Genomic DNA, 15,548 nt, shown 5'->3' on the forward strand with positions numbered 1-15,548 from the left:
TTAAATACAGATTGAGGCATCTCTTGTCAAAGCTCAGTTTTTTCCACAGGGAATGGGTATTATTGAGCAGTTTGGTCTGGTCCATATCCTACTGGTTTTGGTACAATCAGTCTATCAATAGTGAGGGTTGATTATGGCCAGAATGATAGAAAGGGACCACAACTGACAAATTTTTCTGCTGGGAGAGAGAATTCTTTCAGTTATGGGTTCAGGGAGTGAGTTCAACAAAAGGTGGGCTACTTACTCAACTCAAAAATTAATTGTGTAGAGCCTTTATTTACCAACTTTACCCGGCTGTGACAAGAAGTCCTTCCCACATGAATTCTCCTTCAAATGCTATTCTACTAATAATACTTGGAAAGTATTACAAGTATATTTAAAATCGAAACTGTACATAAGGTTTATAATATGGTGGGATTTAATATTTACATTTCCCCAAACCAGATGCCAAGACTGCTGGAGAGAATATGAAATGGCAGCTGGTAGTTTCTGCAAGTCCTAGAGAGGCTGTGTGTCAGAGAAAGTGCCTGTTGAGTCAAAGGGAGTTTTCTTTTTTCTTTAGACTTCTCTAGAACTAGTTCAAACTAATGGGAGCAATCAGAAGTGAGCAGGGCAGTGTTAAAATATCTGTTTTACCCATGGATTGGTAAAGTGCCACCACTTCCATGGTATGAGTTCAAATCAGGCACTGCCACAATCTGAAAGACCCTGCCACACAGTATAGGTCATTTGTTTAAAAAAATCATAAGCTTGATTTAAAAACAAAAACCAAATATTTGACTGTAGTCCTGAGACTTCGCATTTAATAACATTATACAACTATTGTGAGTAAACGCCTCATCCCTCCAAAATCCCTTTTGGAAAATATGCACAATTAATGGTAGGTAAACTACCAGAATGCTCATGTATGCCAATATGGAACACAAAGCTCCTTTGTATCAGACCACTGTGGATTACATCATATCATATTTCGGTCTCAAATATTTTCCTTCTCTCCTTGTCACATTTGTATTTAATACATTTACGTGTAATTACATTTTAAATATACACTAGTTAATTCCACCCTTGTAATTTCACTAGGCTATGGAGTCTTCTGCTCCAATTAAGTTTAATTGCTAACTAAAAAGCATAACTAGTCTATGGACCTCCTCTTTAAACGTTAAGTTGATAATACTCTACATTGTATCTTCATTACTAAGAGTGTAATATATTTTTAAAAATAAACCCATTTTCGTTTAGATTTTCAGTTGCTTTAGAATTCTAAAATAAATCTGAAAGAACAGTAAGATGGGTGTTGGCTGCAGATTTCTATTCCATTTATCTACATTATTAAGAATGGGTTTTAAAAGCTAAACATGCTTTTTAAATACAAGACATGGAAGAATAGAAGTAAAACCCGAATATGAAGATATTTTAAGATGTACAATTGCCTGGACTACAACAATTCACAGACCATATATAGCTGATGGGTATTCCTCAGTCAAAAGATTCAAAAGCATTGACTTAAGAGTTTTGTCTGAGTAAGAACTATTGGATCTGATTCTATGAAGAATGTGATTAAACCATGTATTCTATAAATATTTTGCTAATGACGCACCAGGGTTATAGTTATTTACAAAATCCTAAGAACTTACCCTTCCTTGAACCTCATTGGGAATCTTAATTTCACAAGAAAAGCACTCAAAATAAATTGTTAGAAACAAGGGGGGGGGATAGCTCAGTGGTTTGAGCATTGGCCTGCTAAACCCAGGGTTGTGAATTCAATCCTTGAAGGGGCCATTTAGGGATTTGGGGCAAAAATCTGTCCGGGGATTGGTCCTGCTTTGAGCAGGGGGTTGGACTAAATGACCTCCTGAGGTCCCTTCCAACCCTGATATTCTATGATTCTCTGAATGGGCCAGCACACATTCCCACCCACCTCTGTTTATTTAAAATACTCTGGTCACAGTTCATTTGCTCATTGTTGTTAGTACTGGTTCATCTAATCTGAAATGGGAATGGCAAGACTTTTGATAAATGGATCTTTAAGACCTTCTTTTAATGGTAATTTTTGCACGCGTTTCCATAGTGATGTCATTTGCAGATATTTTGCAGCTATGCCTTCCTCTGGAGTCGTACGATACAGGAAATGTTTTTATTCTCTCTCCAAACAGTGGAATAATATACAACTATGACACATCACTACACTGATCTTTCCACACTAATACCAACAGATTTAAAAACAAGCTATAAAATACAATTAAAAACATTATTAAAACCAAAATCTTTGCGGACAAAAATAAGAACACAATCAAAATATTTAACCAGCTGCTGTAAAATAATGGGTAAAAATATAACTTCTACAACAGCTGTTTGTTGCATTTGAGTACAAACAGGCTATTATGCTACAGTCCAATAACAATGGGGAATCTCTCTCTCACTTTCTAGCTACAGTATTTCCAATTTTCTCAACTCAGAAATAGAAAGTCAGAGTCTTTATCTACCTGTAAAGCTCCATTTTTACTGAACGATGACACACACTGCATCAGTCGACTTAGTTCTTCAGCAACAGATTCCACAATCCTTGACAGTACTCGAGGCACTAATTCCTTAGAGATGGTGAATACCTGCAGGTTTTAAATCAGAGCTATGAATTGGGTATCTGTATTAATATTTATATTGCACCTTAGTATGGACATGCAAAGAGTTAACCTTGATTGCATGTTTCGTTGCTTTTCCCAGAAGCACCTTATCTTCTTCCCACTTCTTCCCCATAAACCTAGAATGAAAACTCTCTTGGACTGTCTTTTTTATTACTTGCTTGTATAACACTGAGATCAACGGTGCCTGGATTCCCAATTAGGGTCCATAGTTGCTGCCATAATTCAATTTAATAATAATACAAGATCCACCTTACAAAATAATAGAGTAATAAAACAAAAAGATAGGTGCCAAAATGAGATCAAACAGTGTCAGAGTTCTGAAGCTTGGCAAAAAAGTCAGTTTTTAGGAGAGATTTAAAGACAGTAAGAGACTGTTAGTGCACTGGAAGAGGGATAATGTCTCAGATAATTAGGAGAGAAAATTGGGCAGAACACGGAGCAAGAGGTGGGTAAGAGGAAATGAGATTGAGTTGTGTTAAGCCTTGACGATGAAAATGAGGACAGTGTGGATTACATGTGGAAAAGAGGGGAAAGAAAAAGGGATGGTGATTTGAGGAGGAAGTGATGTGATCAGAGTCATGGGGAAAGATGATGATTTTGGCTAGAAATTTCATTATTCATTTATTCAGATTTCTTAAAAAAACAAACAAGCAATCAACAACAAATGATTGGGTCACACTTTTACTATAGGACCTTTGCTTTATGTGAAAGTTAGGAGCGTGTCTGATTTGACAATGAAAAACTGCTTTATAGAAATGCATAATCAGTGGAAAATATTTAGAGAAACACCAGTATGCGGATGAGTAAAACTCAAATATGAATTTAGGAACCATACCCGATTTTTCACGATATATGTGAGAGTGATGTGTCATGGATTTCACAGACTAAACAAACTGTAACATAACAGATTTGCACTACAGCCAAGGCACGCTGACCACACATATGCTGGCTATCAGTCACTCACCTACGAGTTCAAATAATCATCTTGCTTTTAACTGCTTTGACCCACAAAAGCCAACAATTTTGGTCACATACAGAGAAAAATGGTAAAAGCAATATGGGAAAAAGCCATTTCATGCAGGTGTTGCTGAGCAATACAACACAAGCATACCAAGAAAACGGTCAAAGCCTTCTACTAAGAGGAAAGTATTTGTACCCACAATGGCCATTCTCAACATTACTTGTTAGAACTCAGGAAAAAAATTCTCAGCCATGGTAAATCACCACATTTTTGCAAAAACTATACTTATTTTGGTTTCAGTTCAAATTTGACTTTTTAGTTAAAAGGAACAATTTTTTTCACCTCAGAACCTGCCTATTGCACAGTTGATGGTTAACTATTGTTGTTTAAACTACAAAAATCAACAGTGTTGCTAGCAAAATCTAAGACTGAGCCAGATTGGCAAAATTTCAGCAGAAAACAGTGTTACTCTTGTGGAAATTGTAAAATTTCACACCAGTGATCAAATTCACATACTTCTGCAAGTACTTGTGAAAATATAATTTCACACATAGAAATTCATGAGGCAAAGCTTAACACGGGAAAATCAACTAGCATCCAATTCAATAGGGTATTTATGCATGTGCCCTAATTTTAAGCACGAGTAGTCCAATTGACGTTAATGAGACAACAAACTTTTTTAAGGTAGTCATATGCTTAACTCCCTGGCTGAATCAGGACTTTGATAATTATACCTACTTAAAAGGACATAGCCAAGTTAAAAATCATTTAAAAAATGTCCTTACTTGTGTTTATTAAAAACAATTTAGATTATTTTAACTGAATTTAAAAGAAAAATCTAACTTATTTTGTTTGTTCCTTTCACGTAATTTACTCATCCTGGAAAATGAAAACAGACTAATCATTTTCACTGTGGTTTATAGTTATGTTAACTCCTTCATTCTCAAGTACTGGCACAATGCTGCAGTATTTGTGCTACATACACTGAAGGTAAATACCTGCATCAAAACAAAAATCTGTTTTAATTGGAATTCCAAAACCCATGAAAATATTTCAATTAGCATTAGTCTCTCTAATTAAAGAAAATATTAAAAGGAGTCTAAAATACTCAAAAGCCAATTTTAAGCAAGTAAAGAGGGTCTAAAGACTGAACAGTGTTATTTGTGCTATGTGAAAGAATGGTTTTGGTAATATTAATGAGAAAATACATTTTGTGATGGTGAGGGATGGGATTATTTAGAACAGGTGCTATAGCTTAAGTACTGTAGAAAATTCCTGCAATAGTCTATTTACACTTAGGTATGCATCTGGAAGTATGCAGCTCTGCAAATAATTATTTCAATTTTCATCAGTATTTCACGCTTACTTTTTTAACATACACTCCTCCTCTCTGTTGCAAGCCATGGCCCATTTTGGGAGTCCAGATGCTACATATCCGCGGTTCCCAAACTGGGGTAGTGCCCTCAGCAGAGGGGGTTGTGGGTCCAACAGGTCAGATTCGGCTCGCAATCTGACGCTGTCTGCCCCCAAACACGTCCGGACTTGCTCCACAGGTGCCACACCAGGAGACTGCTATTTTGATCTACAAAATGGTGACCTCCACAAAGTGCAACCTTACACCTATGGTGTGTGTGAGGTCACTCAATGCAGAGATCATCGTTTTGTAAAACAGCAGCTTCCTGGGACAGTATTTGTGGAGCAGGTCCAGACGTTGGCTGTAAGGAGGTGGTTATATGGATGCCATTTAACCATTTGCACCCTCTGGCTCTGCCAGCATCCAGGGGAGGGAGATTTGAATCCAGAAGATACTTATCTATGGGCAGCAGTTTTACCATAAGAGCATCCTCTCTGCTTGAGCCAGTAGGAGTCTGTGCTAGCTTTTTCTGAGATGGGAATCTGCAGTGGCTTGTAAGCTCCTTAAGGCAGGGCCCATATCTTCTTTTATGCCACCATAAGTATCCTGTTAGTACTCGATAAAGAATCATTGTAAATTGCTGTCTCTGTGCTGTAAGTTATTGGCTGATAATGAAATTATTTGGCCTCCCAGACACTCCCAGACATGGGATGACTGAGCATCTCAGCCAGATGGAGTAATGGTTTGCATCCTTTTCCCCTGACCTTGTACTTATAAAGTATGACTGGGAGTGAAACCTGTTTGCAAGCCTCATGCCATGGATTTGCCAGCAGCTGAAATTGAACAGCTCATCGAAATTTCCTGTGATTGATTCTTGGGAGTAACATATGCCCAATTTTCTCTCCCAGAGTTCTGGGTTCACTGTCAAGAATGAATATCCTGCACTCTCAACACATGCATTGAAACTGATGGTGCCACTCATGAACACATATTTGTATGAAGCTGGATTCAGCACATTTGTGTCCATCAAGTCTCAGAATCGATCTGCCCCTAATGTCACAATTAGATTAGATATGCAATTTCTACTACACGTCCGGATTTAGAGAAGCTGTGTTGCAACACACAAGTCCATGTGCTCACATCAGAGAGCACTAACTAAAATTCCTTGGATTCCTTGGTTGTTACGTTGCTTTGTTGTTGTCTGGGTTACAGGAAACAGAAAGTCGCAAAATGGGGTCATGCAGGCAAATATATACCATGCATCCACTCCAGATTTTCTATTTTTGCTTGATGAATTTCCATGCAACATGATGTATGTTTTCCCGCTCAAGCCGCACATGTTCAACACTTCCCCTACACTCCCATCTCTTGAAGCACAAACTAACTCAGTTCATACAAAGAGCACTGTATTTTTTTAAAACATGCACGGAAAGAGAAGAATTGAGTTTTATACTTTGACTTTCCTCTTTTTCAGATTGTTGAAAGAAAATAAAAAGCACACACCAAGGATTTGTCTCCACAGGGAGTTATTCCAAAACAGCTACCCCTGATTAACTCCACATGTGGATACTTATTCCAGAACAAGAGTACCTTATTTTAAATTAGTTTAAACCATACTAATTTGGAATAAGGCACTCTTATTTACTCTTAGCCCTGATCTACACTACGAGTTTAGGTCGAATTTAGTAGTGTTAGATCGATTTAACCCTGCACCCGTCCACACGACGAAGCCATTTTTGTCGACTTAAAGGGCTCTTAAAATCGATTTCTGTACTCCTCTCCGACGAGGGGATTAGCGCTGAAATCGACCCTGCTGGGTTGAATTTGGGGTAGTGTGGATGCAATTCAATGGTATTGGCCACCAGGAGCTATCCCAGAGTGCTCCATTGTGACTGCTCTGGACAGCACTCTCAACTCAGATGCACTGGCCAGGTAGACAGGAAAAGCCCCGCAAACTTTTGAATTTCCTGTTTGGCCAGCGTAGCGAGCTGATCAGCACAGGTGCCCATGGAGTCCCAGAATCGCAAAAGAGCTCCAGCATGGACCAAACGGGAGGTACTGGATCTGATCGCTGTATGGGGAGATGAATCCGTGCTATCCAAACTCCGTTCCAAAAGATGAAATGCCAGAATATTTGAAAAAACCTCCAAAGGCATGAAGGACAGAGGTTATAACAAGGACCTGCCGCAGTGTTGCGAGAAGCCTACCAAAGAACCAGAGAGGCAAACGGCCGCTCCGGGTCCGAGCCCCAGACATGCCGCTTCTATGATGAGCTACATACCATACAGCAGGGCAGTTAGAAGAGCTTCTAGGAGGTGCCCCTACAACTACCCCACCCTATACTTCCCTCCTCTCCCACTCCTCCCGGGCTACCTTGGCGGTTATCCCCTCATTTGTGTGATGAATTAATAAAGAATGCATGAATTTGAAACAACGATGACTTTATTGCCTCTGCAAGTGAAGATCAAAAGGGGGAGGGGAGGGCAGATGGCTTACAGGGAAGTAGAGTGAACCAAGGGGGCACGTTTTCATCAAGGAGAAACAAATAGAACTTTCACACTGTAGCCTGGCCAGTCATGAAACTGGTTTTCAAAGCTTCTCTGATGTACAGCGCACCCTGTTGTGCTCTTCTAACTGCCCTGGTGTATGGCTGCGCGTAATCAGTGGCCAGGCGATTTGCCTCAACCTCCCACCCCGCCATAAATGTCTCCCCCTTATTCTCACAGATATTGTGGAGCACACAGCATGCAGTAATAACGATGGGAATACTGGTTTCGCTGAGGTCTAACTGAGTCCGTAAACTGCGCCAGCGCGCTTTTAAACATCCAAAGGCACATTCTACCACTATTACGCACTTGCTCAGCCTATAGTTGGACTGCTCCTTTCTACTGTCCAGGCTTCATGAGCCATGGGAGCAAGGGGTAGGCTGGGGTAGATGCGACCGTGCGGTGCTGCCGACTGGGAGAGCAGCCTGAGGCAGAATCGTCCAGCTGGCATGATTTTCCAGGCAGGACTGAATCTCCATTAGACAAAACTTAAAGAAGAAAATGACCTGGAGTCATTCCCATTTTTGTCCAGGCACCCTCGACCGACCTCACTGAGGCCGGCCAGGAGCACCCATGTCTGCCGAGGCGCCCCCGATCAACCTAACCGAGGGACAACGATGACGGCTAGCAGTCATATTCTACCGTCTGCTGTCCGCAAGGCAAGTCAAGGGGATGATGCTGTGTAGCACTGCAGTACCGCGTCTGCCAGCAGCACCCAGGAGACATATGGTGACAGTGAGCTGAGTGGGCTCAATGCTTGCCGTGGTATGTCGTCTGCATGGGTCAACCCAGGAAAAAAGGCGAGAAACGATTTTTTGCCATTGCTTTCACAGAGGGAGGGAGGGAGGGGCCTGACAACATGTACCCAGGACCACCTGCGACAATGTTTTTGCCCCATCAGGCATTGGAAGCTCAACCCAGAATTCCAATGGGCGGCGGAGACTGCGGGAACTGTGGGATAGCTACCACAGTGTAACGCTCCGAAAGTCGACGCTAGCCTCGGTATTGTGGACGCACACCACCGATTTAATGCGCTTAGTGGGGACACACACAATCGACTGTATCAAATCGATTTCTAAAAAAATGACTTCTATTAAATCGACCTAATTTCGTAGTGTAGACATACCCTTAGTTTGCTTTGACCTACCCTGTTTTGAAACAGGAGTAGATTAAAGTGCACTAGGGAACTTTTTGGGCATGACAGCAGGATCCACACAGACAGTTAGGATAGCAGCAGGATAGCACAAAGTAGACTTACTTCCCAGCTTGCTGCGTACTAACTGTTCACATAGGTAAACCAAATTTAATCCATACTAATTCAGATAAGGCACTCTTATTCCGGAATAAGAGTGTCTACATCTAGAATTAATCAGGAATAGTTAATCCACTTTAAATGCACATGCTACTTTATTCTGGATTCTCTTTCAGGATAAACAAGCCCTAAAATTTGATATATGGTGTTACTGATGGAAGTTTATACAATTTTTAACCACGCCCACATCTTTAATAAAATTTGTATTTAAACACGTAAATAAAAGTGGCCTGATTTTCAGAATGCTCATTTCCAATGAAGTCAGCCAACTTATTTTGTTTGACGCTTGTAATAATGTGAATAATCTAAAGTTACCTCACCTCTGCGTGCACAGCAATGATATTCACTAATGCTTCTTTCAAATAGTTTCTGACACCTAAAACAAAACAAAAAGAGCAGTCAATCACTTTCACTGTGTTATCTTGACAGAGCTAAGATATTCTACTGTTCAATTCTACTGTTTAATAGTAGACTTTTTCTTTTCATTTCTTTAACTAACACATTTGCAATGATAGAGGCAGAAAGAGAAAGTTCCACAGCCACACCACCACAATCTATTTCCTTTTTCAAAATCAAATGGAGAAAGGCACATTTCCTTACAGCAAAAGGTTAAAGAAGCCAGTAGGTTCCTGTTTCAGTATTCTTCTTCTTCTGTGTGACAGCCTGACTCTGATAACCTTTCAGTTGACCACAGATCCAATATTAAAAAAATAGAAACCCCCCCTAATCTAAAGGTCCTGTTGATACACATACAATATAGTATATTACATGTATAACAGAAAAGTGATGTTTTAAGAAGCGAACGTAGACAACAGGATTACATAGCTTGCAACCAGAAGATCTCATTCCTATTTCTTTTGCAGCTTCTTTGATTGTGAAATATTATCATAAATGGAAATAAGAATTCTTGTTTCTATGGAAGTGGTTTTAGAAGATATTACTCATAACAATTTATAGCAGATGTTATGCTTATATAGGAGAAGTTTCTTTGGGGAAAAGAGTTCAAGCAAGCAGTTTATTTTCTAACAAAACTTTTACAGTAGCATATAAAATATTTGTTCAGTAAATCTAGAGTATCAGAACAAATCTGGCTCTTTGTGTACCTTGCTTTGCAAGCAATGGCAACATAGGGTCTATTTTTTGTTTAAGGGTAGTTAATTTGCAACATACAGGCAAGAGGAATCGTTGAAAGCACAAAAGCAGGAGAGAGAGAGAGAAGGGGTAGATGTACATGACCGGCCAGATTCTGATCTCGTTACACTAGCATAAATCCAGAGTACACTGAGCCCACACCAACTTCTTTGTACATACTCCAAATGTAACTGAGATTAGAATCGTGGAGAATATTGAGGCTCTACAGATTGTGAGTTACAATGGATATTAATATTGCTATTATAAAAGTTACATCAAAGATACACTTGTAATCAATTTGTCTCATTTACTCCATCTTTCTTCAGCTACCTCAGTCATTATAGCACAGTTCTACTTTGAAAAGTGACTCTAAAAATGACATTGAGGGAATCAAAGTGCATTGTCTCTCAACTGTCATTTCAAGTGTACTCAGTTTATAAAATATAGTTGTGTGTTTATTTTACTTGCAAATCCAGCTTGAGATTTAAAAATCAGGCTGCACTCTTTCCTTCCCATCAAAGCTAGTTCAAACACACCCAGAGTCCCTCTGGCACTCACCCCTGTAATCCTTATCACTCACAGCTTATTATTAAATATATATTTTGTGTATATTTACAAATCTATACATTTTCTCCATTATTCACAGCTGGACTGAGCTGAAAGGCTGAGAGGAGGCAGATAAGGACGGTTGGAAGATTAAGAGAAAAAGCAATGGCCTCCTGGAGCTCACCCCAGAGCAGCGGCTCCCCAGTTAAGATTTAGGGCTTGTCTACACTGGCAATTAACAGCGCTGCAACTTTCTCACTCAGGTTGCAACTCTGTAAAGCGCCAGTGTAACAGTGCCCCAGCGCTGGGAGCTACGCCCCTCGTGGAGGTGTTTTTTTTAGAGCGACCATACAAGGCACGTTAAAGCTTTAGCATTGCCAGTGTAGACTAGCCCTCAGTCAGATGTATTTTTATGGTCCGTGACCTGTCCATGACTTTTACTAAAAATACCCCTCACTAAACTGTACCCTTAATTATGACCTTTGGTCACATCTGTAGAACTCCACAGTCTTCAAATTATGCTTTGAATCACACGTGTGCAATACCATCGCTCTTAATGCATTTGCACCAGTATAAAGTAATCGATAACCTCTATAATCAAAACTTAGGAGACAATTATGTTAACTGGGCACTGGAAAGAACAATCACTCTTTGTTTGTTGGTTCTGAAAGTTTAACAGGAATAAAAAGATATAACAATCTATTTATGTCACTAAAGTCAGTAGACAGGATTCAGAATACAGACAGGGAGCAGATCTATTCAGGAAGAAGATTCCATTTTTACATAGTCACTATTTAGGACAGAAGTATACTTCGATCTAATGATGTGCTAGAAACAAAGGTCTTCTCATAAGCTCTATAAGGTAGAAGTGCCATCAGGCTTTTAGTCATACCTCCACACATTCTCTTCCCTGAAAAGTTTTTCATTTAAACTAAACAAATAGGAAAAAAAACAAAACAAAAACTGTAGTGCATTAAAGTTTCCAAATTTCCAGAATTTTATCAAGCCCTCTCCATTTTTGCTCTTTATTACAAGGTGGAGAGGGGAAAACCCTGCAATACAAAAAGTTTTTATGATTTCACTGGTCTACAATTTTTGAGAAGTCATCTGCTTCAGAGATAAAATGCGCTATTTATTATGTATTTTGATGTGCTGAATTCAAATATGACAATTAAAACAACTGATTGGCTACTGTTTCTAAGATATTTAAGTTTTTACATTTTATGTCTATGTATATTGTGTAGATAGTAGAGTTTTAATCATAAATTGTAAACCTAGGTCTTTTCATGTGTTTATGGTTGCTTTACATGATAATATTTCACCTGTCCTGTTTATGTAACACTTTAAAAATCAGCAAAAGGATTATATAAATAAAATTTATTATGAAACAAAAGGCAAAAAACTATTATGTACATAGTTTAGTCCTATTCAGTGTCTACTTGGCGCTTCTTGGCTTGTCTCTTGTATTCATTAAATGGAGCATCTCTTGTCACTGTCCAGCAATAGTCTGCAAGCATTAATGGGCTCCATTTGCCCTGATAGCATTTCTCCATTGTTGCAATGTCCTGGTGAAATCGCTCGCCGTGCTCGTCGCTCACTGGTCCGCAGTTCGGTAGAAAAAAATCTAGATGAGAGTGCAAAAAATGTATCTTTAGTGACATGTTGCAACCAAGGCTTTTGTATGCCTTGAGGAGGTTTTCCACCAACAACCTGTAGTTGTCTGCCTTGTTGTTTCCGAGAACATTTATTGCCACTAACTGGAAGGCTTTCCATGCCGTCTTTTCCTTGCCACGCAGTGCATGGTCAAATGCATCATCTCAAAGAAGTTCACGAATCTGAGGACCAACAAAGACACCTTCCTTTATCTTAGCTTCACTTAACCTTGGAAATTTTCCATGGAGGTACTTGAAAGCTGTTTTTGTTTAGTCAATGGCCGTGACAAAGTTCTTCATCAGACCCAGCTTGATGTGTAAGGGTGGTAACAAAATCTTCCTTGATTCAACAAGTGGTGGATGCTGAACACTTTTCCTCCCAGGCTCCAATGACTGTCGGAGTGGCCAGTCTTTCTTGATGTAGTGGGAATCTCTTGCACGACTATCCCATTCGCAGAGAAAACAGCACTACTTTGTGTATCCAGTCTGCAGACCAAGCAAGAGAGCAACAACCTTCAAATCGCCACAAAGCTGCCACTGATGTTGGTCATAGTTTATGCACCTCAAAAGTTGTTTCATGTTGTCATAGGTTTCCTTCATATGGACTGCATGACCAACTGGAATTGATGGCAAAACATTGCCATTATGCAGTAAAACAGCTTTAAGACTCTTCTTCGATGAATCAATGAACAGTCTCCACTCATCTGGATCATGAACGATGTTGAGGGCTGCCATCACACCATCGATGTTGTTGCAGGCTACAAGATCACCTTCCATGAAGAAGAATGGGACAAGATCCTTTTGATGGGCACGGAACATGGAAACCCTAACATCACCTGCCAGGAGATTCCACTGCTGTAGTCTGGAGCCCAACAGCTCTGCCTTACTCTCGGGTAATTCCAAATCCCTGACAAGGTCATTCAATTCACCTTGTGTTATGAGGTGTGGTTCAGAGGAGGAGGATGGGAGAAAATGTGGGTCCTGTGACATTGATGGTTCAGGACCAGAAGCTTCATCCTCTTCCTCTTCCTCATCTGACTCAAGTGAGAATGATTCTGGTGCATCAGGAACGGGCAGTCCTTCTCCGTGGGGTACTGGGCGTATAACTGATGGAATGTTTGGATAATGCACAGTCCACTTTTTCTTCTTTGACACACCTTTCCCAACTGGAGGCACCATGCAGAAGTAACAATTGCTGGTGTGATCTGTTGGCTCTCTCCAAATCATTGGCACTGCAAAAGGCATAGATTTCCTTTTCCTGTTCAACCACTGGCAAAGATTTGTTGCACAAGTGTTGCAGCATATGTGTGGGGCCCACCTCTTGTCCTGATCTCCAATTTTGCAGCCAAAATAAAGGTGATAGGCTTTCTTAACCATAGTGGTTATACTGTGCTTTTGTGTTGCAAAAGTCACTTCACCACAAACATAGTAGAAGTTATCTGCACTGTTCACACAAGTACGAGGCATCTCTGCTCACTTTGGCTAAACAGAAATGTGTCCCTTTGCAAAATCAAACACTGACAAATAAGAGAGCACGACACTGTATGATTTCTAGAGCTGATATAGGGCAATTTGTTCAGCAGAGTGATGTAAGCTTCGTTATGATTGCATCATCCATGACTTCTAGGAATAACATGATGCAATTCATATCATGTATGACGCAATACCAGCTTCAGATTGCATCATTCATTGTTTTGCCTAAAAAGCAAGTACTGTCCAAACCCAGTCATAGATTTATTCATAGATCCAGTCAAAGATGTATTTTAGTCATTTCTGGTTTAAATTGAGATCCCTTCCCTTTATAACTCACTTATCCTCCGCCATTCCCAAGTCATGGGTCGTATATATTGACCCAATAGCATATCTTGAAAACTAGAGCCAATCAACAATTTTAAGCATCATTTTCGTTCTCAGTGACCCAGAATTAGTAAAGTTTGACTACATTTATTTCAGAAGCATTTTGGCTGTAGAGCAGTGTTTGTGAAACTGGCTGAAATAATATGTTCCTTGTAATTAGTAAACCAAAGTGGGGATATTAAACATCACTATCTGTACCCTGTCAAAAGTTCACAGGCTGATGTGAGATTGTGCCATATTCCCTTTGCCTCTTTCCCTCTTCATCTTCCTTTCTCTTCTCATCCCCTACTTTCCTTTCTTAGGGCTTAAATCCTCTGAGGGCTTAAATCCAGAAGAGGACAACGCAGTCACATACCATCAAATATAGTCTGATGATTTAGCATACCACATCAGTTCTGCCTTAGGAAACCCACTAGCAAATAAAGAGGCAGACATATTCTTGCAATAGACGTTGTCACTGATAATAATAGCTACCAGTGATATGGAAAAACATGAACGAATACAAGCCGCATCAAAGCACTGGGATTTAGGTCCCATCACACCACAAAGACTTGGGTCAAAAATGTATTTCTTTTTCATAAAGTATTTCTGAATTAAATTATACATTGCATTATTCAGAAGAACAGGCTGCATTAAGCAAAGACAAAGTTAAGAAGAAAATATACAGGATAGGTAGGCACAGTTGAGTTATGTGATCTCAGTACAAACTAGGGAAATGACATGGTGCTTGACAAATATTGTTAGCAACTGGTCCCCCTAAACTAGTACTGAAAATTTTCAAAGCTCTTATGGAACGATGACAAACAGTTTTGCAGCTCTTACACTAGTAAAGACCATTTTCAATACCTGTTCAAGGAGACTTGTTGTGACAACCACTGTCATCAGTGAGTCAATTTCCAACCATACACAGAGCATAAGCAGTTACTAATGTAAAGGGGGCGCTCCTTTTCTTCTATTTCAAGAAGGATATTTATTTTTCCATGTGGATACACAAAACCAAACAAATCAGGACCTGCAGGCATAATGAACAGCTACAGTATATTTTGAACAAAAATAAAAAATTAAAAAAATTAGAGTAATAGTTTTTATATCCCTGCAGCTTTTAATGAGCACCTTCATGGAAGCAATCGCTTCCTGGCTCTCCGAGCTCTGGTCAAGTGAAAAAATTATTTAATTAATTAAAAATATGAGCAACATCATCCAACTGTAAATTTGTTAGAAAATTCTGTTCAGAAAGTAAAATTTCTATGTATAATGTATTTTTGTTCAGGTTTCTCCATGCCTGCGGCCCACACAATTATAGTTTTGGGATACCATGCTGCCAATCCTATTATATAGCACTATAGTACTAAAGCAAATGCACTGTATAGCCATAGGTTGTAACTATTAGGCCAATCAAGTGAAATGTAACAACATTCTTAAATTTAAAACAGTTCTTATTTAGAGTATTGAGACATAACTTCCTATGGGAAGAAAGTCTAAGAGGAAAAACAATTGAAGACGGTTGGCAGTTTTTCAAAGAGACATTATTAAGAGCAAAAGAGAAA

General features: G+C 39.4%; 1 protein-coding gene across 1 annotated transcript in view; it reads right to left on the reverse strand.

Annotated features, from left to right (window-relative positions):
* Window positions 1–15,548, reverse strand: part of EXOC2 (exocyst complex component 2) — a 207,734-nt gene that overhangs the window by 16,853 nt on the left and 175,333 nt on the right. Inside the window, exons 24-25 of the mRNA XM_054017785.1 lie at window positions 9,136–9,191; window positions 2,484–2,606 (exon numbers count right to left, since the gene is read on the reverse strand). Coding sequence (XP_053873760.1) covers window positions 2,484–2,606; window positions 9,136–9,191 — 179 coding nt within the window. The remainder of the gene's footprint in view (window positions 1–2,483; window positions 2,607–9,135; window positions 9,192–15,548) is intronic.

The sequence above is a fragment of the Malaclemys terrapin genome, chromosome 2 (genome assembly GCF_027887155.1).
Source record: "Malaclemys terrapin pileata isolate rMalTer1 chromosome 2, rMalTer1.hap1, whole genome shotgun sequence".
NCBI lineage: Eukaryota > Metazoa > Chordata > Testudines > Emydidae > Malaclemys > Malaclemys terrapin.